At 39.9% G+C, this 27,651-nt stretch overlaps 1 protein-coding gene across 1 annotated transcript; it reads left to right on the forward strand.

Annotated features, from left to right (window-relative positions):
- On the forward strand, positions 1-27,651 carry cspg4ba (chondroitin sulfate proteoglycan 4ba). The gene is made up of 10 exons (XM_034091536.1): positions 1-218; positions 4,115-4,278; positions 6,557-10,129; positions 10,705-11,178; positions 11,703-11,879; positions 16,924-17,122; positions 18,217-18,348; positions 22,517-22,689; positions 23,083-23,266; positions 23,908-27,651. Exons 1-10 carry the CDS (start codon positions 92-94, stop codon positions 25,959-25,961), a joined length of 7,257 nt encoding a protein of 2,418 aa, XP_033947427.1. The 5' UTR covers positions 1-91; the 3' UTR covers positions 25,962-27,651.

Below are 27,651 nucleotides of genomic sequence, written 5' to 3' on the forward strand. Positions count from 1 at the left end.
TGCTGCACAGATTCAACACACACAACTATTGTGTTTAAAGGTACTGAAGCGTGATCCAGTGAAAAACATGTCTGTAAATATGTAACCGTACATGTCCGGTAACAGTCGTGTTTCTACCTGGAGAAGAAAGATGGACTCTGTTGTGAAAAACACCCAGAAGAAGTTGTGGCTCCGTGGTCTGCTTTGGTGGTCGCTCCTGTTCGAGCTGGCGTCGGGAGGTAATAACTTTTCGACTTTTTTTCAATGAAAACAAATGAAAGATAAACTAAAATGGTGGCTCTTTTGATGCCGAATTGTTAATACTGACGCCATAAAATGCTATTAGTTACCAAAGACGAATTTCTTCCAGGCGTTTGTAGTTTACAGAGGAAATTGTTTCACCCTGAAAGCTACTTAAGATTTCCAAGGTGATAACTACCATCTTCAATGGTCATAACGAATTGAAAAAAGCAGCTCCTACTTCGTTTGGATGGATGGGATTTCCTTCATGAGTAGGCTGCAGCACTATTTCTGTATCATCATGAGCATGCATCTAAAAGTAGGCTGTAGTGTCACCTTACACAGGATTGTTAAATGTTTTCTTTACGTGATTTTGAGTTGCTGTAGTGGTTCACAGGTCCTTAATGTTAACCTCAACAGAAGTGAATACATTGTGAATGGGGTATGGCTGGTTGATGTTTGGCTGCAATGTTCATCAAAGACTCAAAATAGTAGGCAGCAGAAATGGGACTGTGATGCCTGTAGAACAATAGGACTGTGGCAATAATGGCACAATTAAATAAATAAATAAAAACAATGGACAGCTGCTTTGAGAGATCTAAAGGGAAAAATATGTTTTTAATGAGTCACAGCTTCAGATGTACATTGTTTACATCTATGAGGGTATTCATTAGCCTCTGGTTGATGTGATTCCATGCTTGTGTCATCTAAATTCAATGTTCATCCAGGCTCGGCCCCCGGGGATAATCAGGAATTATTTCATTGTGACTCATTCTCACCATATCCTTCATTGAAAAATAACTACAGTATAGCCATTTGTTTTACTTCAATGGATTTCAGAATATGTGTATGTCCCTTGGTATTATGAAACTAGCCTTTGCTGAAAACAGCCATGTCACATGCTTTGACCATGCATCATCAACTGAGTGGCATGACAGTCAACTAAAAAAACAGAGAGGCACTTCAGTCAAGTTGCATCTCTGATCTGTTTTATAAACTGAGCACACAGGCAGTGACAAGCACTGGTCTCCCACCTCAAATTAACTGCATTCGGGTGTTCGCTAAAAGGTCACTGGCTTTGTTGTTGAAAAAAAGGTTTGTGAAATCTCACCAAAACATTTCCTTGACCCACAGAAACCGCCCCTGCAGACATGCAGATTACAGAACAACCACAGTCAGGTGTACACAGCTATGTTCAATCATGAGTGGGTATTGTTCTTGGGTACTGTGCTCTTTCATTTACATACCCTCCAAACATCTCCATATTAAATATCCATAGCCTTTGACTATGTCATAAAGGCCACATCTGAAATGTGTCTTCCATTTGTATACAGCTTTCAAAGAATCCAGTAAACCGTGGGTCTTGTTTTAACCAAACATGACGTTCATTCATGTGACTTTAACATCACAGAGATGACACCAAAATACAATTGATGCATGCATGTCCATCTTTGTGAATTTAAGGGAAAAATGTCATTGCATTCCTCTCGGGCAGTTTTTCGAAAATGCTTCCTCCCTGTTAAGTACAAAGATCCAGTCAGACGAATGAACATGACGTTTAAATGAGAAAGGACAACAAATTCCGTGCGTCTGTCTTGGGGTCAGAGTAAAGAGTAATGCTGTGTGCCTTTGGAAAATCTATTTGTTTATTTCCAGCTGTATTTAACAGTTGCTTAAGGCACAATACATTAGACTGGTCAGTTTAGGGCAGTTTATTAAAATTAAACAAAAATCACGGAAAACTGCTACTTTTGTATCTATAAATAAATATCTATTGATGCGGATACATTGGTCTTAAGATCTTTAGAGGAAACCTTTTCAAGCTTGTGTGGCCTTTATTTGATTTCTCTGCCGAGGTCTTACATATACTCTATATTTGAATTGGTACTAAACAGTGTTATTTTTTGGGGGGGCACAAACAACACCCAAAGCTGGCTGTATGGGGAAAATGAGATGGAGATAACTATGTGAATTTTACCGGAAAAGAGGCTAGCTTCTTAAAATGGAAGAAAGCTGTCTGACTACAAATATATTTAAATGGGTTAAATAAATGATTGACTTTTGATGAAAATACAGGCACATGTTTTTTTATAATAACGTTAAAGGGTTAAAGGCCTGACAACTGCCAGTTGATTAATTTATTAGTCGATTTCTATTTTTGATAATGAATCAACCAACCAAGTCCTCAAGCTAAATCTATTCAGAGAAAAGATAGACTTGAAGAGATGAAATAACATTTTGAATAAGAAAACTTGATATTTGCAAGTAAAATGATGTTATAAATGATCTTAATTTTCCCAGATAAGATATGGAATTGTCTCTTCAATGTTAAAACCGACTGTTTTTCTGTCTAGAAAAGAAAAGCAGATTACAAAGAAAGGTATCTTAAAGATACCAAAACAGAAATATATTTTGTAAATATGGGTGATGCACAAAGACTGAATTGAATTCAGGCAATTACTAAGAGAAATCCATAGTGAATGAGGTGTATGTATGTTGGGCTTAAGCATTTATTCTCTTTTCTTTGCTATTAGGTATATTTTTCTTTGCTGTTAATTAAAATATTTGATAGTAAAAGTATTTTAAGTAACATGTTACTTTGATTTTGTTTTTCATCCCTCTGCAACCAGCCCCTGTTGATGGATGACTGTATATACATGTGGCTAAAGGGCAAATGTTCATGCTTAACTGCTTTTAATTGAGTTAATGTGTACTGCACAGTTAATAATGCGGATTGGATTTGCAAATAACCCATTAGTGCATTGACTCCTTTCAGGAATAACGACAATGCATTAACTCGCATTAACTCCTTTGGTGTGAGTCACTCTGGCACATTAGCAGTACTACAGTCCTGCCCTGGGTCATGATTCACAGACCAATCAAACGTGCAATAGACATGTTTGTTCGGTGGAAGATGTTTGTTAACCTTTTGAATATGCGTGGGAGCTCTGGAGCTCATTAAAAAACTGAACTGGTGGTGCCTGAGCATGAAGGCTTGGATGAGAAAGCTTCAGAGTGTGTTAGGCCAGATTACAGGGTGATGTGAGATGGCTGGGAGGTGAGGTAGAAGAAACAGCTGGGACCGTCCGCCACGTTGTTTCTGGAACATGAGGCCACGGACAATGTGGAAACGTCAGAGCCTTTCATGTTCAGGTTGAAGGTTCCTGTCAGGGCAGGGCAGGCCCAAACATATCCGACTCCCTCCAAGCTCACCTCCACATCCTTTGCCTCAGTTTGTTTGCTCCTGTTGTGGCGTTAAAGCCAAATACTCTTAAAATGCAGTTATGTGATTCCTACGTTTTTGGACACTTTGTGGACTTTCTCTTAAAAATACAAACATTCAGAGACAGAAACCTGCAATTTTCTCTCAATGCACAGGCTGGAGCTTTGTTCCATCCTTAAGGTGGTGATTATTCTGCATGTAAATGCTTCATAATTGCACATTTGTTGGACTTGAATGCATGTAAGTCATCATGGTATAAACAAAGCAGGCCCACCAGGAAGGCTCAGCTCAGCAGAGGATCTAACAAGCATCCTTTTTAAATCTGGTGAGGTATAATTTGTGCAGTGAGTGTGTGTTATGAAGCCCTGTGTTTATATATGTGTGTGTTTTCCATGTACACAGACTCTGCTCCAGTGTTAAAGAACAACCAGAATGATAATTAGCTGACTTTTACATCTAAATGTCACATGTTGCCTTTATTAGGACCACTATGCTTGACTTCCTCAGCTTGCTACTGTACTCTCTGTTGCAGTTCTCTTTCATACTCGGAGTGTATAGCCTCGATTTAACAGGCTGCAAAAGAGAGCGAACACCACATTTGGATACATATGTTCTCCCTCTTGTCTCTGTTTGTGTTTTTGAAACACCCCTCTCTGATGTCTCTTTCTACAGCTTCCTTCTACGGTGACGGCTTTGTACAGCTCAAGGCAACAGAGTCGTCCGACCATAACACGCTTCGCATTCGCTTTCGAACCTCCAGTACCAACGGCCTGCTGTTTCTCGCCGCCGGCCAGAACGACTACTTTCTACTAGAGCTCCATGCTGGTCGCCTGCAGGTGGGTACATCCATGGCCTGAGCACATGAGCATATGTGTTCACTGTTCATGCATACATGAGCACCCACATGCACACATGCATATATGTAAAGGAATACAATACACACTGATATCTGTGCTTGACCACATGCACGCGTCGAGAAAGACACACACTGAAGACCGTAAGCTATGGCTCCATCACAGTTGACAGTGTCAGTCAAAGTAACACAAGAAGACAAGCCTGCATAGTGCGAGCTGAATCTCCATACCAGTCACTTGTCACAGTGGAAACTAGGAGATTATGAAAGCAGCACATCTGTGTGTGATCATTATGCTATTGTACTTTTTATGTCAGCCATATGATTTATGACTAGATCCCAGTGCAACACACATTTGCCTCCCAACAATTGAATAATTTACTTGAGTTCTGTATTTATGCACATGCTTGCTTTCATGGTGCTATAAATAACACAATGTTATATAGAGCTGCAACTAATAATTATTTTGACAATGATTAATTTTTATGAATGAATTAGTCTATGAAATGTCAACACATTTTGGAAAAATGTCATAAAGCCCAAAAAGACACATTTAAATGTCATATTTTGTCTGGTTTTATTTCTAGTGTTCTTTATACAATGTTATAAAAGATATTAGTGTAAAGAGGCCATTCTTTACTTAATAATATAATAATAATAATACATTTATTTCTAAGTGCTTTTTCAGGTGCTCAAAGAAACTTTACAGTGGTGATAAAAAGGGAATAAAATAAAATAAAAAATATTAAAACAGCAACACAACATAATTCACACATTAAAAGCCAGTCTGAAGAGGTGTGTTTTTTGGTCCAGTCCTTTTGTTATTAACATTGTCACCTGCTCAAATACTGTCCTTATGTGCAGACATAAATTAGTCTGCTTAGTGCTTTTTATTCACTCAAAAGAGATGCCACTGAAATGATAATAATTTTAAATAATTGAGTGTTTCTCACTATTTCTCAAGGCAATTAATTCATAGATTAATAAGCTTGTTAAATTCAAGTGAAACTGTGTGTCAGTATTACAAAAAAAATTGAATCTTGCGCTTTATCCAAATAAATAAACATCACATTTAATACACGTTTTCCAAGTCGGATGCACTATTTTTAGCCTACAAGACAAACCCTGCTTGGAGGATTTATCAGTGAAATACATTTGTCACCTGGAGACTGTTTCTAAAGCATCCAGTAAGCTGCTCTGCAAATCAACATAAAGAATAGACAAACATACTGAAGAAAACCTTTTTAATATGCAAACACATACATGGGAAACTCAGTCTTTCCTGAGATATGAATTCTAGCTTTGTGCATCAAACTTGAGAACATCTATTTCTGGTAGAGTTTTGCTACCGGGAATAAATCACACTGACAACTGTGTTGCAGTGTTGTACTTCAGTGAGCACGAGGAGTGAACTGCAATTCCCTGTTCCTTAAACTAGCACAGGTCACCAAATCATTTTACGTTCAATCGCACAAGTTATCCTCGGGCTTGGGGTCTCATTCCATGTGAGTCAGACTTCAGCGCCTCTCCCTGGAAACCCTTGCCTGGATAGCAGGGACCCAACAGCCAGCATGTCTTGACAAGCATGTCAACTCAATGCAGCATTAGTTGGAGATGGTGACATGATGCTCAGCGGACATAGCTGAAGGAAAATAAATAATAGTTCTCTTCCTGTTTTAAATCACAGACAAAGCTCACTGAAATAACAACCGGTGTCTCCTTTTCCAGGTGTCTACAGTTCATATTTAATTATTATAAGTCATAGGTTATATCTAATGATATAAATATTATTTTACATACATGTATTTTTATAATCATACTTCACAGTAGCAAACTGTAAATTACAGTGATGTTGACATTTATGTCATCACAATAATGCTTGATGAATACTTAAAGCATCATCAAAGTATTAACAATTCAACTGAAGTAGTTTTGAATGTCGACCGAATTTAACATCAATCCATCCAAAAGTTCTCTGGACATTTTGCTCAAAACCTTAATTGTTAAGGTTATCAAGAGGACCTTTGAAGAAAAGTTAAGGGGTAACCAAAGCAATTCATCTAATAATGATTAAATCGATGTGGACCAACTAGTCAACAATGCCATTCGTAAATGCATGTTGCAAGTATTATAGCAATGAATGTGTATTCTAAAATGATAAATGTTCATTTAAATGGATTATTCTTTAGATCAGTATGTGACTTTACCTTTTGATACGATGTAATTAATTAAAATCCTTTTTTTTGTTATTCTTCTCTTAGCTTAAGCTTGACCTCGGATCAGGGGAGCTACAGTTACAGTCAGAGAAAAGCACCCAGCTCAACGACCTGGCCTGGCACTCCGTGGAGGTTCGCCACGTGCAGAACAACGTAACCCTGACTGTGGACAAGAACTCTCAAACTGGTCTTAAGATTCCTGCCTCCAATCATAATCTCGACATTTCGGATGGGCTTTTTGTCGGAGGCTCAGGAGGCCTGGACAAAATGTACCAACCCAGAGACCAGATTGGCTTCCGCGGCTGCATGGACGAGGTGGTCTTCAATAAACATGACTTGTTGTCATCACTGAGGCCATATACCGGATTCAAGAATGTCCATGAGGTTTCTTTAGGCTGTAGTCCCCAATTCTTTGCCACAGAGGAGGACCCTATCAGTTTCTTCAGCTCCAGGGCTTACATCTCTCTTCCAACCTGGAACACCCAGCAGGAAGCAGTTTTTGAGTGTGTCGTGCACACTTCAGCCAACGAGGGAATTATCCTGTACAGTTCAGCCAGAGAGGGGGACTTCCTGGCTGTGGAGATTCAGGAAGGTTTGCCAGTGGCCATTGTTGGGAAAGGTGGAACCAAAACTGAGCTTCGATCACTTACATCAATTTATGACAGGAAATGGCATACTTTGAAGTTGCATTTCAGATCCGAAAGCCTTGAGCTTACTGTTGATGGAGAGATGGTGAAAAGCAGCATTAGCTCCCAGTCAAAGAGGCTTCAGCTTAAAGGTTCTCTTTTCGTTGGAGGTATAGATGACGGCACCAGATCAGAGGCCAGAAAGGTGGGGCTTGTCTCTGTGTCTGGTAAGCGTGTCAGAGGAGGTTCCTTTAAAGGATGTCTGAAGAACATTGAAGTCAACAGAGTGAAAACAGGTCTTTCCAATGCTGTAGTCACCAAGGATATCTCAGTTGGTTGTGAGCCGGAGACAAAACATGAACCATCAACCACTGTGAGTCAAACAAGTGCTGCTGGATCTCTTTTTCACTTGGTAACCCCAAGACCATCACTTCAAACTTCCACCCTCGCAAAGGGCTTGGACAGAAAGTATGGCTCAAACTTTGTGCAGTTCAAAAACCTTGTGGTCCCTGAAGGTGGTCGAGCATCCCTCGAGGCGAAACACATCAAGGTGCTCTTAGACTTCAAGAAGCTTGGCATTCGACAGTCTCAGATTGTGTTCCAAATTCGGGAGCAACCAATTCGGGGTCAGATAAGGCTTGATGTCGACCAGGACCAAGAGGAGAACACCTTTAGTATGTTGGACCTTTGGCATGGAAGAGTGATGTATATCCATGGAGGCTCAGAGGAACCAGATGATTTCTTCATGTTTTCAATTTATTCGAGTAGTAGAAAGCAAGTTCCTGATTATCTGAAGGGCAACCAATTGTACCGTTACAATATTACTATGACACCTACCAACGATGCACCTGAATTGAGTCTCCCTGAAGGTAATCTCTTTGTGCTGTTGGAGAACTCAAAGAAACGCCTCACCACTGATGTTCTGAGGGCCACAGACATTGACAGCAACTACACCAACCTTGTCTTTTCTGTGCTTGGAAACCTGAATGCTGATGCAGGATATTTGGAGATTGAAAACAACCCAGGCAAGTCAGTGCCCTCATTCTCATATCTAGACTTGGAGGAAGAGAAGGTGTTCTATGTTCACACAGGAGTTCGAAACTCAAGAATAGTCCTTAGAGTTAGCGATGGGGAAAAAGTTAGCAATACTGTGGTTTTAAGGGTCATGGCTGTAGCACTGGAGTATAAGATTGCCAACAACACAGGCCTTGAAATCATTCAAGGAGAGTCAGCTATACTTGGTTTAAAACAGCTGGCTGTGCAAACAAATGCTATAAAACAAATAGTTGACATCCGATATGATATAATTGAACCCCCTCAGTATGGAGAACTCCAGAGACTTCACTCAAGCGGTGAATGGAGGCATACTGACTCATTTTCTCAAAGACTTCTTGAAAAAGGGCGACTAAGGTATGTTAGCACTTTTCAAGAAGTCCAGACGTCCAACGTGACCGATTACTTTAAGAGCAAAGTTGATGTTGCTGCAAGGGCAACCACTGAAATACTTTTTCCAATCACGGTGAAGTGGTTGAAGTACCACCTGGTGAGGAATGTTATGATGGATATGGATAAAGTTAGAAAAGTGACACTGGACTCAGACAATCTTTTTGCCACTGCGGAAGGTGTGGTACTCTCAGAGAATGACCTCTATTTTCGGGTTCTCACCACACCGAAGAAAGGGAAGCTCCTGCTCGACACCACTATCTTGACCAAGAACTCAACCTTTAGCCAAAGAGATGTGACTGATCAAAAAGTACATTACGAGCTGGTTGACAGGCCTTATGAAGACACAAGTGACAGGTTCAAGTTTCAGCTGGTTTCCAAACATGCTGAGTCACAAAACTATGACTTTCGGTTTACTATTAAAGCTGATGTCAACAGCGTGTTTATGAGAAATGATGGACTCTCACTTATCGAGGGAGAAAGCAAACTTATTACAAAAGATGCTCTGTTTGCAGAGACTTTGAGTACAAAGGATATGTTCTACACAGTAATAAGCAGCCCAAAACATGGGAAGCTATCCCGTATTACTCGATCAAATTCCAATGCTAGCTACGACAACATCTTAACCTTCAGTAATCAAGATATATTGGAGGAACGGATAATGTATATCCATGATGACAGTGAATCAACTCAAGATGATTTCACTTTTATAGCCTCCACCAGCCAAGAATTTAAATCCTCAATCACAGAAGATGAATTTGGTTCCAAAGAAGGATTGTTTAACATATCAATTCAGCTAGTTAATGACCAAAAGCCGGTACGTGTTATTGATAAGGTTTTCCTAGTAGTAAAGAATGGACAGAAGTTACTCACGATAGATGATTTGCGTTATCATGATGCAGACTCTGACTTTGATGATGGCCAGTTGATTTACACTCGACGTGGAATCCCGATGGGAGATCTAGTGCTCGTTAATGACACCTCTCACCGGCTGTTCCAGTTCCGACAGAAGGATTTGGAAGACAAACGAGTGTTGTTTATTCACAAAGGTGTAAACATGGGCAGATTTGTGCTCTTTGTCTCCGATGGAAAACACATTGTATCGAGTCTTTTAGACATCAGTGCACAGGACGCTTTCTTGAAAGTTGGCAACAATACTGGCCTAATGGTTCAGAAGGGCCAGTCAGTAACCTTTTCCACCAGTAATTTTAGTATTGTTTCAAATTTGGATATCAGAGATGACCAGGAGGTCGTCTTCAAGTTGGATGAGGCCCCCAAGTATGGAGGACTTTATCGCAATGAAACAGAAGTGGAGTTATTTTCACTGTCTGACTTCAAGAATGGGATAATGTCCTATCGGCACAATGACAGCAAACATGTTGCCGAGTATTTCAACTTAACAGTGCAGGCAAAAGGTCTTGAACTTGCAGTGAGGATCAATGTGAAAGTGTACCTGGAAAGTCATCAAAGGCCACCCATTGTGCTGCATCACAACATCCTACTGGTGGAAGAGGGGAAACCAGTGAAGATTAGCGAAGCCAAACTAGAGGTGAGTGTTCCATTAAAGATAAAGAGACTTTTGATCATCAATTTATAATATGGTGCATTAATGTAAGTATAGGTTTTCTAATTAATGTAGCAAATTTAAAAGCTAATACCATAGTTATTCTACTCATGGCAAGTTTTACTTTTTAATTACGTTTTTTAAAGTTCTTTTTGTTCATTGGTCACTAAACCTCTTCTTTAAAGACGTGACATAATTTAATATAAATACTAATAATAAAAATAATAATGTGCATAAGATCTGAGCACAATGTTTTATTTTATTCTAAAAATAAAACATTATAACAACCTTCTTGTGGTGTTGTCTTGGTGTCGTAATTAAACATTGTTTCTGTCATGATCTAAACTATAATAAAAAAAAACATTTCACTAATATTACAATAAAAGAGCAGTATGTACTGCTTTGGTTTTCAGGGCTTCTTAAAAACTCAAAACATAAGGCTTACCAGTCTTTGTTCTCAAATGATGCCAAGTTACATTTAGAGGAAAATAGAAATTAAACCTTACTGACGCACAGAACATTTTCAATGTAACCTGGGAATATGTTTTCTAATGCTGCAGGTCACTCACGAAGACAACCTGCCACCTGAGATTGTATTCACAGTCAAGCTAGCCCCATCTCATGGCTTTATCCGGCGTTTTACCGATGCGGAGGAGCGCTACATCGGAACCAAACAGTCCCCTGTCAGGACATTTACCCAAGAGGACATTAACAGTGGGAACATCCAGTACATGCAGGCGGAGCCCAACAAAATGAACGACACTTTCATCCTCGATGCTACCAACGGAGTGACTGATGTCAACGGCATTAGGATGTCTATTGACATCATCCCACGCCTCATCCCAGTTCAAGTCTTCAATTTCACGCTGAACGAGGGCGCCTCCAAGGCTCTTACTGAAGATGTGCTCAAAGTCACCCACAGACACTTTTCTGGAAACAACTTCCTGTATAGTTTGACTGAGCCCCCGCAGCACGGTCACATTGAGCACTCTCGACATACCGGTGTGGCCATAACCTCTTTCACCAGGAGGCAGGTGAGACACTCCTATTTTGTGTAGTGGTATATTTGTCATGCCCTCAACACAAAACACACAGAGGTCATATTTCTGTTGCCATTTTACAGGCATAGAATAATTTATTGGAGCGGGTGTTTTCTCTAAAAATGTAAATATCATTTAATTTGAAGGCTTCATTCATGTATAAATATTGTTGTATTAATTATGATTGCAGTAAGTTGCACTAAAGCAACAAGGCTCATGACTATAGGTATATCTATAATGTCTGTAACCTAAATCATCCATATTTAAATAACCAAATTAAAATGAGAATAAAATGGCACTACTCGGGTTATCTCTCGGCCTTGCTCCTGTCGGGTTTGTGCTCCTAATGAATTAGTAAAATTGTCAAATGCATTGAGTTGTTTGTTTTTTCGTTCCTATATGTGCTGACATGGACTAATAGTATTGGCCTGAGAGTCTTTAATCATTATTGTGTTATTTACTTGTTTTGCAGTTCTATTCTCGTGTGCTCCCTAATCATTTTAATTATCTTTAACTAGGTGGAACAGGAATTCATTTACTACATTCACGACAGCAGTGAAACCTTAGCTGACAACTTCACTGTGATGGCCAACGACCCGGGCCTGAGGAAGCAGAGTGCGGCCCAGACGGTGTATATCCAGGTGTCAGCTGTCAACGACGAGCCTCCTGTTATAACAGCCAACCGGGTCCTCAGGGTGAGTCGCCACTTCTGCTCTATATTTAAAATCTGGAAACAAAAGATTCGAGCAGATCTGGCACCATAACTTTGAGACAATGCTCATGTGGGCAGTGTTGCACGTTACCATGGCTGGCTGGCTGGATTAGGGGAACTATGTCTGCTATGCGGAGGAGGGTCCAGAGAGGCAGGCTGCACAGAACAGACTTTGACATACATTTGGAGCTGTATGTTTTTGTTAGGAAAGCATGTTTTTGTCTCTAAGGTGTTCAAATGTTACTTGTCTTCAAATGAAACACTACTAATTAGTGGTTTGATTGCCGGCAATGCTGTTTCAGTGAATTGAAGTGGCTTTTTTTTGGTACATATAATGCGTTGATTACACATTGTTTCAAAGGCTTCTTATGAATACAAAATTGTTTATATGAAAGGAAAAGAACTCACAGGCATTACATGACAGAAGGTCTTGCTGCAGAAAAATGTGTCGCTTGAATTTTGTCAATTTCACAGGCATCCTAGTGTTGAGTGGCATGATGGCATGGGCTGGAAATAGAAAGGATTGTCACCACGTCTCCCCAGTTCAGACCAGTTTCCTCAATTTCAAATCACTCTTTAATATGAGCTTAGTCAAAGTAACCCTGCTGCTGTTTGTGGAAAGCTCTTCTACTCACAATCACTGTCATTTGGGAAAGTAAAGTAGGATGAAGTTGATGTGTTTAGTCAAATTTGCCGAGCAGACCTGACTTTTAGTTGGGAGAAGTCCAGCTGGAAAGTATAGGTCTCTATTGTCTGTGCAGCTTTGCCCTAAATGCCTCAAATTCCTCTGGGATCCTGCAGACTCGCATAATAGTGATTTCTAAAATTCCCAGCACTGAAGAACTTCAGGAAGTCAGTTGAATTAAAAAGGTCATTAATTAGAAACCCGAAGAATATTTTTGAAAAGGAGCTGTTTATTATATTTGGTGGTCACTGATAAACAAGTCTGCACATATTGATGACAGGTTACCATTAAAAGTACTCATTAGAAAGGATTTGATTTGATCTTAATGTTGTCCACAAGGTGGCTCTCTGCCACTGCTCAAGATGAATTTATACTGTACTGTGGAAGAAAAGAGAGCGTTTCCTAAACTCACCTTTTATTAATTCCCAAATAATATTTCAAAAGTTATAGTTTTCGTTGGAAACAGTTTTGATGTTCATATATTTAAAAGTAATCTGACAGCAAATGTCTTTACATGTTATATAAGATTGCACATGCTTAACTGTGAGATCAAATACAAATCTGCTTTTAAAAAAACAAAAACTACAGACACAACCATAATCAAATCATTTCTGGGTTAAACGACAAAAGATTGTCATGCCAAGAAAGATCTTAAGTTATCCTTTTTGTAATGCAGAATGAACCACTACAAATGTTTTGTATTTGTCACGGTACAATCATTTATGACCTTTGACTTATTGTGGTCTGTGGTGGTTTGCTTCGATGGATATCAAATCAAAATCAAATCAAGTTTATTTATAAAGCACATTTTAAAACAACTTTCGGTCGCGCCAAAGTGCTGTACATGAATAAAAAATATACGGAACATATTGCAATTTGTAGCATTTAAGTTAAAAACAACAAATATAAAGGCAGACACAGTTAAAATACAAAATGAAAAATGTCATGCTCTGCTCACTTTTAAAAGGCCAGAGAGAAAAAGTGTGTTTTTAGAGAGGATTTAAAAGCCCCTAGTGTCTGGGCCGACCTCACAGGTAAGGGCAGAGTGTTCCAGAGCCTGGGACCAGCTGCTGCGAAGGCTCGGTGCCCTCTAGTTTTTAGCCTGGTTTTCGGCACTACCAGCAGCATTTGGTCGGCAGACCTTAGAGCTCTGGCTGGGGTGTATCATTTTTTTTTTAACTGTTCCGGTTTTAAAGTTAATTTAATTCAGTTTTGTATTCATCTTAAAGGTGGGGTAGGTAAGTTTCAGAAACCGGCTCGAGTGCACTACAATTTGAAAGTACACAGCCGAAAAGAATCCACCCCTTCCTTCAGACTTCCTTACAGAGCACCTCCTCCAACACACATGAACGCGCACATGACGTCAGCAGACTGGTGAAAGTGGCCGCCTGTTGCTGGCGAGTCATTGAAGTACTGCTGCAATGCACGCCCAATGACGGCACGCCCAATGAGGGCACGAGATACATTTGTGCGTGCACGAGATGGAAGGCTGACGACCCGTCCGTGATAACGGACAGGGCGGTAACCAATCCGTTTCGTCAGCGAAACGGATTGGTTGTACTTTTTACAGTACCACGGCTTCCACAGATGACATTTTTTTTATGGATTTTTTGTCAAAGCACTTAAGATATTCATTGCTATCGGGATGTTTAGAGCATTCCATGGAATATAACAAAAAGTTTATCTCGAGCCGGTTTCTGAAACTTACCTATCCCACCTTTAATTGACATCCTTACATCAAGAGAAGGCTTCAGACCAAGCAACATGTGATTGGAATCAGTCTATTTAAATCATTTCATTTTTAGATGTATTCATTTTATGTTGAGCAGGTTGGATAAAACCACCAATCTAACAGTTCAACAAATAAACATCAAAACAATCGAGGCTATGCAGTGACGGAGACACAGGAATTCTGTTAAAGAAGATCAAAGATGAAAGCGTGGTGATGTTTGTTTTGCTGAAATCTGACTGTCATCTCCATCACTAACGCTGCCTGCTGAGCATGACAAGCAGCAGACATCTTGTCATGTTTGAGGGATTGATCTTGTCTCCAAGGGGCTCTTGGTGCAAATTGATCTCGTGTCTTTTCTTTGAATTCGTTGAGTCACACTGATGTTCCCCAGACGGATCCCGCTGTGACTTCCTGTTAAAGGGGGATTATTGGAGTCTTCTCATATGGGAACTCTTCATGCTGTGGGAGTGGTGTGATGTGTGTGTGGTGTCCCCATGTGGTGGGTGAGTGCGTGGTTTACAGGTGCTTATTAAAAAAGTACCCCGTGCTTCTGTTCCAGTAAGTAACACTTGCAGCCAAGTGAGAGGCCAGCTCACGTCTAGTTACACTGAGTCTTTCATTTAGTCATTTTAGCATAATGTTAGGGCCATTTAAACTCCACTGTCCCCCACTATTTTAAGTTTTTAAAAGGTAAAACCTGTCCTTAGATTCTCTCACACTTGTGAGAGGCTCTACATTCTTGTAGCATTTGTTGTTGCCGTCACTACACCTCTCGCTGCGTTGCCCAATTCTGCATTTTGTGATCACTGACCTTTATCACATAAACCAACATTCAGAGAGCAGCAGTGGAAACTTGCAAAGTAAAACGCTTGTTAGTTCCTGTTTAAAGAGAGATGTTACTGTGCTAACACAGTTTATAAATAATACACTTAATATCTTGTCGCTGACAAAACACAACAGCCTAAAAAGGACACCCACTATTGAAAAAAGTACCGTCTAATGATACTGTATATAGGAATATAATCCAGTCCTTGAGCTCCAATCGGTGTGGTTTTTGAGAGCAAACATTAACATGTATTTAAGATGCTATAATAGATGTAGATGGGTGATGTAAAGATACTCCATTTTATTGACAGCCTTTAGACTTACATCCCTGAGGTTCCCCTCAACTCTACACAACATCATTGTTTTTGTTTTTAAGCCCACAACTTTACAGTTTTGGCTTACCTATCAACATCATTTCCAGCCACAGCAGGCAGCTGTTTTGAGCCAAAAACTACAAAATCTCACTATTCACCATCTCACTCAGGATTTAACGGAGACTAACACATAGTTCAAAGGATATGGAATCACATTCACCAGGTGTCCAGAAACATAACTCAAAATCAGAGATAATGCTGCCTCGTATCTGCTAAATGTGTTATTTTCTTTCAGTCTTAACTGGTTCCCGTTACCCTTAGTGACCAAAAATAATAAAAAGTGCTTTTCATACCAACTAATATGACATTCAAAATGAATAACACTAATGTAGGCCCATATATGCATACTATAGTATTTAATTATAGATTTGAAGCATGCATTGTTCAACAATACTATGTGGCCTTGTGTCACGACTTAATACGATACCTGCAAAGAATGGCACTATTGTGAATGTTATTAGAATAACCTGTTCTTCTTCTTCTATGACAAGTCAAAAGCTATCGAGAAATCAGATTACCATATTTTCACGATTTTCTTTGAATTTCCTCAGTAATTACAGTGGAATCATAACTTGTGTGATGGACAATGACATGTTATGTCATAGTTTCCAGCCCGGAGAATAGAGACTCGTGCTTTGTTGTCAATTGTCTGCGCGCTTCAGTAGTTTTGTGCTCTGCGTGTCAATGAGCTCCTCTGTTGCTTCGTGTTAACTCTAGACTTTTGAATTGCCATGGAAGCAGGACCTTAACTGTGCCTCACCAACACTGCAGCACACCCAGCTCTGTTCTACAGTGTGCACCGCTATATTTAGTCCTGAGATGGCCCTTATTCCAATGATGTTGTTGAACAGGACTCGAGTGATATTCTTCCATTGGTTGTTATTGTCTCACCGTCTTTAGATGCCTCATCAGGAGATTATTTTTAAGGCAGTTCTGCTTGGTTTAATGCTGTACTGCACAGTTAGGAAATGACGAGAGACAAGAAAAGGAGAGAGAAACATGTGAAATAGCCTTGGAGCTGGACTCACACCCACAGCATCCTGGGTTCATCGTGTGTGGTGATGAATGAGGACGTCATTCATCATTAGAGCTGTTAATGTTGGCCTTCTATTTGTCATGCTTCCTTTCAATGGCATTATATCTGAGCAGAACGTAGGTGTTACATAAATGTGCATTTAAAAAATGAGGTACATGAGTACTGATCCGGTTCTGTCATAAATAATGCAGGTCTTGTGTCCCAATGTTGGGAGAAATATGACAGTATTTCATAACGTCCATCAAAATAAATGTCAAACTGGCAGATGTTGTTATCTCGCCCCCACATCCTGTCAAACTAAAATGTTTCCCCGGAGGTCTATATTTTCACAGAGATTAAAGGTGACACCTGTGTACCTGTCCATCTTGTGTCCAGGTTTGGGTGTCCTCGGTGACGGAGATCAGGCCGGAGGATCTGAGAGCGCAGGACCGGGACTCCCCCCCCGAGGAGCTGCACTTCATGGTGATCCCCCCCAGCAACGGGCACCTGGCCCTGAAGAGCGCCCCCATGAAGGCCCTGCTCAACTTCACCCAGGCTCACATCGACCAGGGGCAGCTGCTGTTTGTTCACAAAGGTGCAATCTGTTTTCTATGACCTACAGAAGAATGAAGGGCTGGAGAAGAAACATTTTTAATTTAGAGATAACAGGAATTGTATTTTACATTTACAGATAGCATAACAACTGACAACAGAAGTGAAAGAGGTTTTACAGGAGGGGTCAGGAAGCTGTACACTTATATAATGGCTCTCTCCCCAAATAAAAAAAGTACAAAACCTATATTAAAAACAGGTTTTTGTGTGTGTTGTTTTTTCTGACAACAGTCTCGAAGAGGAAAATCCCATTTGCCAAATACGGGCGATACATTCAGTAGATCTGTATTTGTTAATTTACTGATATCATATTGTTATTCTTTGGTACAAATGAATGATTCAAACAAATGGTATTGAAAACAAACAATAAGCTGTATTTGATATTTTAGTTTAGTTTATGTGAGGTTCTGATGTCATGAAAGTTGAAACGTGGAACATGGATCAGGGCATACTGTAATATATATTGATAATAGAAAAGTTGTACCTTTTACGTCCACTAGAAGATGCTGTTTTCAATTCTTTAAAGTTTGATATGCTTTACATTTCACAACTCACATTGAAGCATTGTCATCTGCAAGAACAATTGAATTTCTTGCAACACTAATACAGACAGACTGGTGTGTGGTCAAAAAAAACATAATAGTCTGGGAACTCAGTTTGATCAGTCTCAGATCAGGTTTCTGCTTACTGTTCTGATTCCTATCCACTTCTTTCTTTCTGTACTTGTCCCAACAGGAAATGTAGCAATGACATTGTGTGTAAGAGACTTACCCTAACCAATATGTTGAATAATGCATTTATTTTTTACACACACCTACACAAGTATTAACAAATGCTTAGTTCAGTATATCTATTCCATTGTTGACTAAGAATAATCATGTTTAGCTTGCATTGCAGTTTTTCTTGAGACTAGCATTAGGAACGCTGACTTAGTGCTTTTTTTTTGCACATTTTGCAGAAACCAGACGTAGCTGATAACAAAACTAAGATGTTGTGTGTTCCTTGCAACAGTCATCCTTCAACTTTGCCTCTGTCTTCTTAACAGCTTTTCATTGTTTTGTTTTATTGCATTTCCAGGTGCCATGTCTGGAGGATTCAACTTCCAAGTGAACGATGGTGTGAACTTCACTCCCAGGCAGATCTTCAGCATCACTGCCAGAGCCTTAGTTCTCAGCTTAGAGAACAACCGTCCAATCAAGGTGTTTCCAGGTACATCCCCCCTCTGATCTGAGTAGAGCCATCATTTCAGAATAATGTTCAATAGTTTTAAAAACTCTCAAACAAATCTCTCTTTGATATTGTTCCTCTTCCCATGTACAAACCACACTTGCTTTTTAAACTACTCATCAAGCTCTGCCTATACTTTTGTATCCGTGTTTTATCCATTCTCACAATATGAGATCACCAGATGTGTTCATGTTGAAACTAATCGGCTGCTCTCATGATGAACTGAAACTACTTGTTTTCGTCCGTCTCTCAGTCATCCTCTCTCAGAGGCAATTTTTAGCTGTATTGATTTCCTCTTCTCTGCTTCCATTGTTACGGCTCAGCTGGAGATTTGTGTGTGTATGTATGCATGCGTTTGTGTGTCTGTGCATGTTTGTGTGTCTGTGCATGTGTGTGTGCACTTTTCCTCTCATTTTGCTGTATTTAGTAGGATTTACCCTGCTTGTATGTTCTACAGTGTTAGCTCAGAATCCCTTCAGTTAAATAATTCAGCACCTTTCCATCGGTCACGACTTTACACTAATACCAGACTGGTGAATCCTCAGACATTGCTTAATGTTTTGATATACACTTTGCTACTATTAGCATGTTGGTTTTTGTCTGTGTCCATAAACGCATTTCACGATTTCCCCGAGATTTCCAGTGGTCTGGTTTGTGAATTAGAAGGGAAGGGTATTGTGAAGGCAGCAAACTGCCAACTGGCACGCTCTGCTGATCTCCCCCGCCACAGGGTGAGTGGGTACTTGAAAAGCTGTGCCACTGTCTGTCTGAGGCAGCCCTGTTGGTGCTGTGTGCCAGGCGAGGCAGTAGGGGGGGGGGGGCTATAACTGACAATGAAGGGTTTTGATGGGGTGAGGGGTGACGTTAAACACTTTCACACAGTGGAGGTGAGATTAATGTTTTCCTCTCTTCTTGCACAATCTTTAACTCTCTGTGCAAAGACTCCTCACTAAATGGTTTCATATGCCTTATGTAGCGTTTACCTGAAACCATTCTGACAGGAAGTCATTGTGGTGTTGCCTGGAAATACCATGGAAGATTTCTTGATACAAGGACATTTCATTCAACGTCTTTTTGAATACACAGAACTTCTTATTTTTAAGTGTTTTTCCAAATGGAGACATGAACAGATGGTAGAAGTGATCATTTTTAAATATGGGGATAACTAAGGGTGTAGATTTGGTGTCAAAAGTGTACGGCCGAGAATTTAAATCTATGTTTAACAAAGGATTTTAAGTTTCTGAAAAGTGTATGGTGCAGTAATCAATTCAGTTTATTTTCCAAAAAAGAAAGTACAAGTACAATCATGAGAAAGAGATTGACTTGTGTTCCATTGGATACAGCAGTACACTTCTCAGCAGTATTGTCTGCAGGTCTTCCTTCCTTTTAGCCTTCTTACATCCACAACAAATCACCAATACAAGTCTGCCAAGCACTTGGCAGCTAATTTCTTCACAATTTAATTTCTAAAACCATCCTAGAAGAAAGTTTGATCATTTTCATTAATTAAGATCTTCTTTCATCTGGACTTTGGTACACAATAGTACAATAATAATGTTGAAAAGAGAGATTTTAGGAAGAAAATAAATGTGAAAAAGAATATTGTGATACCTTAATGATATTCTAATAATGGATTATCACACTCCCAAATTGCTTTATCCTTCTAATCTCTTTTCATCATTATCATTTTAAAGATATTATCCCATATGCCTCAAAAACATGACCTTTAGTTGGGGAATATTTGTGGCCTGTTGTTTGAGCACTGTGTTTGTAGCATGTTTCACACATTATTTGTCAGTCTCAAATTCCCAATGTGGCTCACTTAGACTCGCAAAGACTAAACTACAGGACTTCCTGTGAAGAAGTATTTTAATAGTGTTTGGCATTTTAATTAGATGCCTGTGAGCCTTTCTACATTTTACAACTCTATGTACTACCATCACAAAATCCTGAACAAAATAGTAAACGCATCATGTGCCGATTAAGAGCAGGACAGGTTTTCATTGTGAAAAGACAAGAAAGTCGGTTTCTCCCTCTCCCTTTTTAAGAGGTTCATTTCCCATGAGAGACAGTCATGGATGGTGGGAGTGCTCACGATATGTGATGAATGAATTCACTGTGCTGAGCCCCTTTTTCCCTCTATCATTGCCTTTCATCGTTTATCGGCACTCTTTTTTAGGATCCTCACAATCTTCTTAGTGGCAGCACATCTATGGAAATCTTATGTAATTCATGTTAAGAGGAAAAAACGCTCACAGTACTCCCCGTCATCATGCACAGAAAATTACTCTTTTTACTTTTTCCCCAAGTGGAAGATTTCCGTGCCTTCAAGGAGCTGATCCACTTTTAATTTCTTGTTTGGATTTTATATAACAGCCTGCACTGCAGTTGGACCATTGTGTAAAAGCCTGTGATGTCTGCAATGCCGCTTTAATTTGACACTTCAAAGGGCTCCCATCGGTCTATTCCAGTGCGGTTTTTTGCATCTTTTGGTGTCAAAAAGATGTGAAACGCTTCCAGAGGGGGAAACTTGCAACATTTGATGCAGCCACAGATCTTAAAGGAATGCTCCACTCATTAGATAATTAATCAAAACTTCAGTATTTAGTGAAACATTATGTTTAAACCATACCCTGAAGAAATCAGCGATATTCCCCGGTAAATAATGATTTTATAGCTCTTTTTTATTCCAACCTGTATATTCCGTCAGGCAGCTGCCATTTTGGTCATTTTCAATAGTCACGTGATGGTCGTGACGTCATCCATTCGTTCACTTTGTAAACACACGAAAACATGGCGGAGTATTTGAGTTCGGACTCGTCTAAATGATGGCAATACTGACATTCCTGTCTGCTAATGTATTGTCAGGGCCCCAGCAAACATTTTAGAACATTTACTGATTTAAGCTAGAGAATTAAAGCAGTCTGGACAGTCTGAGAAACGTCGCCGGACAATTACAAAGACTAGATAATTCCAAAAGATCCCTAACTACAAAACTTCAAATTCAAATATTTTATTAATTAAAAGGCCAACTACAGGCAAACAATACAATTGTGTATATCATGTACTGCCCAAATAATATAAAATAAAGTTTTCTAAAAAGGCAAACAATACAACCCCAATGTAGGCCTACTTAGTAGATACAATGATTTGATTACTAGATATAGTACCACCCTTGCTAGCGATTCCCTCTCTAGTTTAGTATACTCAGCCTCGTTGTCCCTGGCCCTAGAACCATGATTTTATGGGGCCGGAAAAACTGGGGAAAAGTACCCGCTAGCCGGTACTACGCTATATGGAAAGGCCACCAAAAACTGGCCTGGCCTGGCCTGGACGCTAAAGGACGTTTAAACGGAGCTACCCGCTGCAGTGGAAATGCGCTATAACATACCTTATTCTTACTCCGAGCACTACTTCTGGTCCTCCGTCGCTTCACACTTGCAGAGGGCGATTTCTCAACTGGCCGAACTGGTGTCCTGGTCGGTGATGACACCAGAAAGACCGATGGCACTGCATCTCGTTTAATAAATCCCATTTTATGTTTCATATACTCTCAGAGTAGTCGTCCGGAAACTTGAAATGTTCGCTGCATACATGCGCCTGTGGATCTTTCGGTTCGGGCCGAGCACATTTCGCTAGCCACTGCCTCCGAACGTACTTCCTACGCTTACCCGTTGGCAATAGATGGAACCGAGCATTCCGTGGATTGTTCCTATCCGAATTGTGGCAATGTTTCGCGATACAATGAGGCATATTTCTATAGAATTGAGAGAGTAACTAGAGTAAATAACATGAACATCAATTTGTCCTCGACACCAAACGCATAGTTTACGTCACTTCCGGTAAAATGGCGCCGCCCACAGGGTTGATGTTATTTCGGTAATTAATCAGTTTAAAATCAGTGATAACGTCATCGGATAAAAAAAATTTTTTTAAAAAAAAGGACTGGCAGAGACTGGTCTGTTTTATCGGATGATAATTATTTAAAAATGCGTGTCATGAGCATACCCTCCCTTTAACAGTGTGGTGACAGCTAAACTGAACACCAGACAAATACAGCTAATTCTCTTGACAGATATAGTTTGATGATCAATTATCTAAGCCAACTCACCAGCATTACTCTTGATTTAATTGCACGTCTCTTCCACAGGCTCTTCAACTCCAATCACCAATGAGGACTTACAAGCAGTGACCAATGATATTAGCAACCCCTCAACCCGCATCATTACATTCAGTGTGATTCGGCAGCCTAAACTTGGGCGTCTGGTGACGAGGCAGCCTGACAATTCAACAGTGGATATTTCCACTTTCACACAAGACATGGTGAGTGAAGAACTGGAGGTTTTCATGGAATGAATAATAGATAGTCTGCATCCTCATTCAATAAATGTACTTTGCACTTCTTTAGCTGAATGGACCATGTAAGGCTTTTATGCAATCAATTATTGCTGATGATTTTGTTCTGACACAATTAAAGCTGTGAAGCTCTGTGCACTTTATTTACTGCTGAGCATATCAGATTTAAATTAATAATGGACTCTATACAAACTGTACATCTTTCAGAAAGGTGATTTAGGCTACTGAACTGTTCTGACAGTTGATCGAGCCATTAGTTCACTTTAAGGATGGCTAATCTGCATGTTGTGCAAATATGTTGATGTGAATTGATTTTGGATCGTGGTTTCTCTGAAAGATCTGTCGTGGCTTGTACTCTAGGTGGACAGGAAGGAAGTTGTGTTCATTCAAACACCCATCGAGTCAGTGGGCTGGGAAGCCATGGACTCCATGACCTTCTCTGTGGCATCATCGCCTACAACTCTGGACAGCCAGACCTTCAAAATGGACATTTCCTATGAGAATACCGGACCTGAACACAACACAGTCTTGCTCGCAAACAAAGGTATGAACAACAGTATAGCAAGAGCTGATAAGATGATAACAATAATATTATTTTTAAATATTGAGCACAAAAAGAAACATATGATATATGAAAGGTTAATGGATTCTCAAAGTTATTACAATTCACACTGATGGTAATATTAAAGGTGCGTACTTATTTTTCCTGCTAATCCATCCAGTAGTACAAATATTGAGTTTGAAATGGCGCTAGTGGTAAAGTCATGAGATGCCCGAAGCCAGTAGGCTTTATCTACTGGCTACCACAAATGTCTTCCTTTTGATTTAATAGCAGAAATGCTTCAGTCTGGAACAAATTGGTGGACCCATCAGCTCACCAAGAACATATTGGCGCACACTCTGAAACTACAAGCCAAAAATGACATGTCAACACTAGAAACAGCATATACAAAAGCTTTGTTTTCAGTGAACTAAAACACTGTTTGGACAAAAGGCCAAAAAGGCATAGAAAAAACAATGTTTACAAAAATACCTGTTTAGCCATCAACTGCCATTTAATCTGCCATCCCTAGAGAAGAATGGCTAGAATTTTATTTTGACTATGCTCTTGTGTTTGTTTTTACTTTAAAACGTGTAACACTGTTGTCCTTGGTGATAATTGTTATTTGTTTTGCTTGGTGCTAGGTGCTGAGGTAACTGAAGGGGAGAGTGTCATCATCGATGAATCCAAGTTGGATGCCTCTAACCTGATGTCCAAGCTGCCGACACCTCAGCAGAGCTCCCATGAGGTCTGGTTCCAGGTGACCTCTCTGCCTGAGCATGGTGTCATAGTGGTAGGAGAGCGAAACCTCACCAAAGAGAAACCTAACTTCTCCCAGTTCATCGTTAACAAATACGGCATTACCTACAAGCACGACAACTCAGAGACTACTCATGATTCTTTTGTATTCAGTACATGGTTAAATGCTAAGGGGAAAACTGCTCAACGTCCCCAAGATGACATTGATATCGTTGAGGAGTATTTTAACATCACAATCACACCTGTGAACGATCAGCCACCTTTGCTAAAAACCAAAGCTCCAAGTCTGAAGGTGGTACAAGGAGATACGGTAGCCCTCAGGCCTGAGAACCTCAAAGTTGAAGACTTAGACAATCCTCCCGGTGATATAAAGTTCTCTGTGATTAGCAAGCCAAACAATGGCTACCTAGCTCTTGGAGAACATTTGAATGAGTCGGTTGAGACCTTCACTCAAGCCCAAATCAACAATGGAAGTGTCTATTTCATCCATGATGGAAGCTCAGTGTCAGGGGTGTTCTACTTCAGTGTGACGGATGGCCATCATAAACCAATATATAAACTCTTTAACCTAGAAGTGACGGAAATCACCATTTCTCTAGTAAACTACACTGGATTGACACTTGAGCAAGGCAAGACTTCAGTATCCCTGACCCAACACAACCTTGCTGCTGAGACCAATGGGAGAAACTTCACCATACACTACCAGATTACAAAGCCTCCACATTTTGGCAAGCTTTTGAAGGACAACCAAGAGGTGACAACGTTTGAACAGGAGGATCTACAGGCTGGAAGGTTGTCCTACCACATGATCTCCCTTTCCTCTGCAGAGGACAGCTTTGTATTCACTGCCTTCACTTCAGAGGCAAATTTGACCAATCAAGTGTTTAACATAACAGTCAGACCTTTAATCCAGGTTGGCAAAGGTTTTAGCATTCCAAATGGTATTGCTGTCAAACTCAACGCTGGCTTTCTTAATGCCTCTGAACTGGCTAATATCAGTAATAGTGACCCTACATTTGAAATTATCTCCCATCCTAAGTATGGGAAGGTTGTTTGGACAAAACCTAAAATGTCCAAGAAAGCTGTACCAGCTGAGTCCTTCACCTTTCAGGAGGTGATGCAGGAGATGGTAGCCTTGCAGCTGAATGCCAACATGACGGGAGTTCAAGAGCTAAATGACTCACTGGTGTTCGTACTGAAAGCTGATAACGTCCAACCTGCTAAAGGCGAGTTCCATTTTACAGTTGTCCCATATGATGCCGCACTTTTTCCAACCACAAAGAGTCCCGTTCCAACCACATCATCTGTTCCTCGAACTCCAATCCACACTTCCAGAAATGGGACTGCTTTGCCCGTCCTGTCGACAGCTTTCCTCTCCACCCAGCAAACAAGCAAAAACCAGCAAAAGGTCAAGGCACGCAACCGATGGGGAAACTCCAACAGAACTAGCATATTTAGCACGACTCTTGGCAAGCCCACACAGGGAACAGAGGACTTCCCCTTTAGGAACACACCTGTACGCGTAGAGTCCTACCCTCAAAAAACCTCCAGTCCGCTCCTGGTCATCTTACCACTGCTGGCCCTGCTGCTGCTTATAATCATCTTTGTAGTCTTGGTTGTCTTTCTTCGACACCACAGGCATCGGAGAACTTCCTCATCAAAAGAGACCGCTGCCACTGATGTTCCAAGCAGTCAGTCCTACCATGGTCAACCCCAGAGGAGCCCAACAGTTCCCACAGTGACTGTCACTCCATTAAACCCCAGCTGCCCAAATAGCCCCTTGTTTGATCGCTTATTGATGACAAGTCAGGGCTCGGCGTATAACACTGTTGATTCTAACATACTTTTAAGTTCTTGGAAGAACAGTTCCCCTGCATCGTCTTCCGAAATTATTAGAACCACCACTCCCACTCTGCAGATGAATCAGTACTGGGTATGAGCTTTTACTAGCCGACTGGAAACTATATCCTTTGCAAAATACTGTGACTTGTTTTGACAACAAAAGTGGTTGTGTACTCAAATAGGGTGGCGATAAATCGTCTTCAAGCTGCATTAATTAATCTTTTTTTTTATTCATACCTAAACAAATTGGCATCTTGTTTAAGGTTTTACTTGTAGTAACAAACCTTCCATTTCCAACTGTTCAGCTTCATGGAGCCTTTTAGCTTCTTTTAGCTCGTGGTTAGCAAGTAAAGGCCAAGATTGTTTTGTCTGAGAGTTGATATGGGCTAATCCAAAAGGTCACAATATGGCCATAATGAAGCACTCTTGGCTAGATGCATAATTAGGACTTTTTCTGATAACAGTTTAAAAAAAGAACTAAAACAAAAGACCATACATACCGTATGTCAAGCTTGTGCTAGCTTGTTTTGAGGTACTCTGCCCCCTAGTGGCCCAAAAATGATTGGTGCAGTAAGGATAAAACAGATACCCTTTTATTGAGTCTCAGTGATTTACAACCACTGCTGTATATTGAGTTGGAGGGACAGATTTTGTTCAGCATTGAACATTTATAAAGTGATCATCATTGTGGTCAATTGTAACCTGTGTTTGGTAATCACTCACATTGTTATCTGGTCCTCATGCACGATGAAGTCTCTTCCATTATGGGTTATTATGATCATCAGAGTGGAAGGTGGTGCGAGTAGCGGCTTGAAACTGTGAATTACTAAGACTGACACTGGCACAAAGATGTATAGTTGAAGCATTTCAATTGATTGTGCATATTTTATATTGTTGTTGTGTATTATATATCATAGTATATTAACTTTTTTAACTCAGGTATTTTGTTAAGTCCTTTACTCCATGTTACCTTTAATCAGGGTAGCATGTTTTGTCAATCACTGAGATCTTTGTTTAACATTACAGGGTTTCAATATGATAAAAGACAGTTTTGTCACAAATGGCTGAATACTGAAATGAGACATTGAAATGGTTTGTTTGGTACTACTATTAAAACGTTTTTAATAGCGTAAACAAATCCCACTGCTTAAAATATTAGCACTGTTTTTCAGTTTATTTTTATTGTTATCGTACTTATTATTGCATATCATTTAAATAAGTGTGTACCAAAAAAATCAACGCCCTGACCTTAAGGATGACACAAATCTACACTGTAATTTACCCACTTTCACTTCAGTGATTAACATTTCTATTTAAGTTCATTATGTAATATATCTACAACAATACTGTTGAATAGTTTGGTGGTTCCACATATTTGTCAGGACATCAAGCAGCTTATCCTTAAACAGACAGGCACAAGAAGTGCATTTTTTTTTTAAATACTGACACTCCTTTCATGAAAATAATTACAAATCACTGAGATTTTCTTTGACTGAATATAGTGCTGGTATGTATACTAATGATTTACCTCTGATAAGCATGTTCCTTGACATAATCTACTTTAAGCCTTGGTGGTTTTACACTGTAATGATGTAGCTGCTATAAATGAAACGTACTGCTCTGACAGGTCCTGGAAAGCTAAGGGAGATGAGAAAACTACTGAAATATGTTATGAAATAATTTTGTACTGAAGAGAAGTGTCTATCCAGTGTATTCCAGTCTCATCTGAATGATGTAACCTGATGTGTATAAGAAGTGTCATATTTATTTATACCATGTTTTTAATA

The sequence above is a fragment of the Pseudochaenichthys georgianus genome, chromosome 9 (genome assembly GCF_902827115.2).
Source record: "Pseudochaenichthys georgianus chromosome 9, fPseGeo1.2, whole genome shotgun sequence".
In the NCBI taxonomy this organism is placed as follows: Eukaryota; Metazoa; Chordata; class Actinopteri; order Perciformes; family Channichthyidae; genus Pseudochaenichthys; species Pseudochaenichthys georgianus.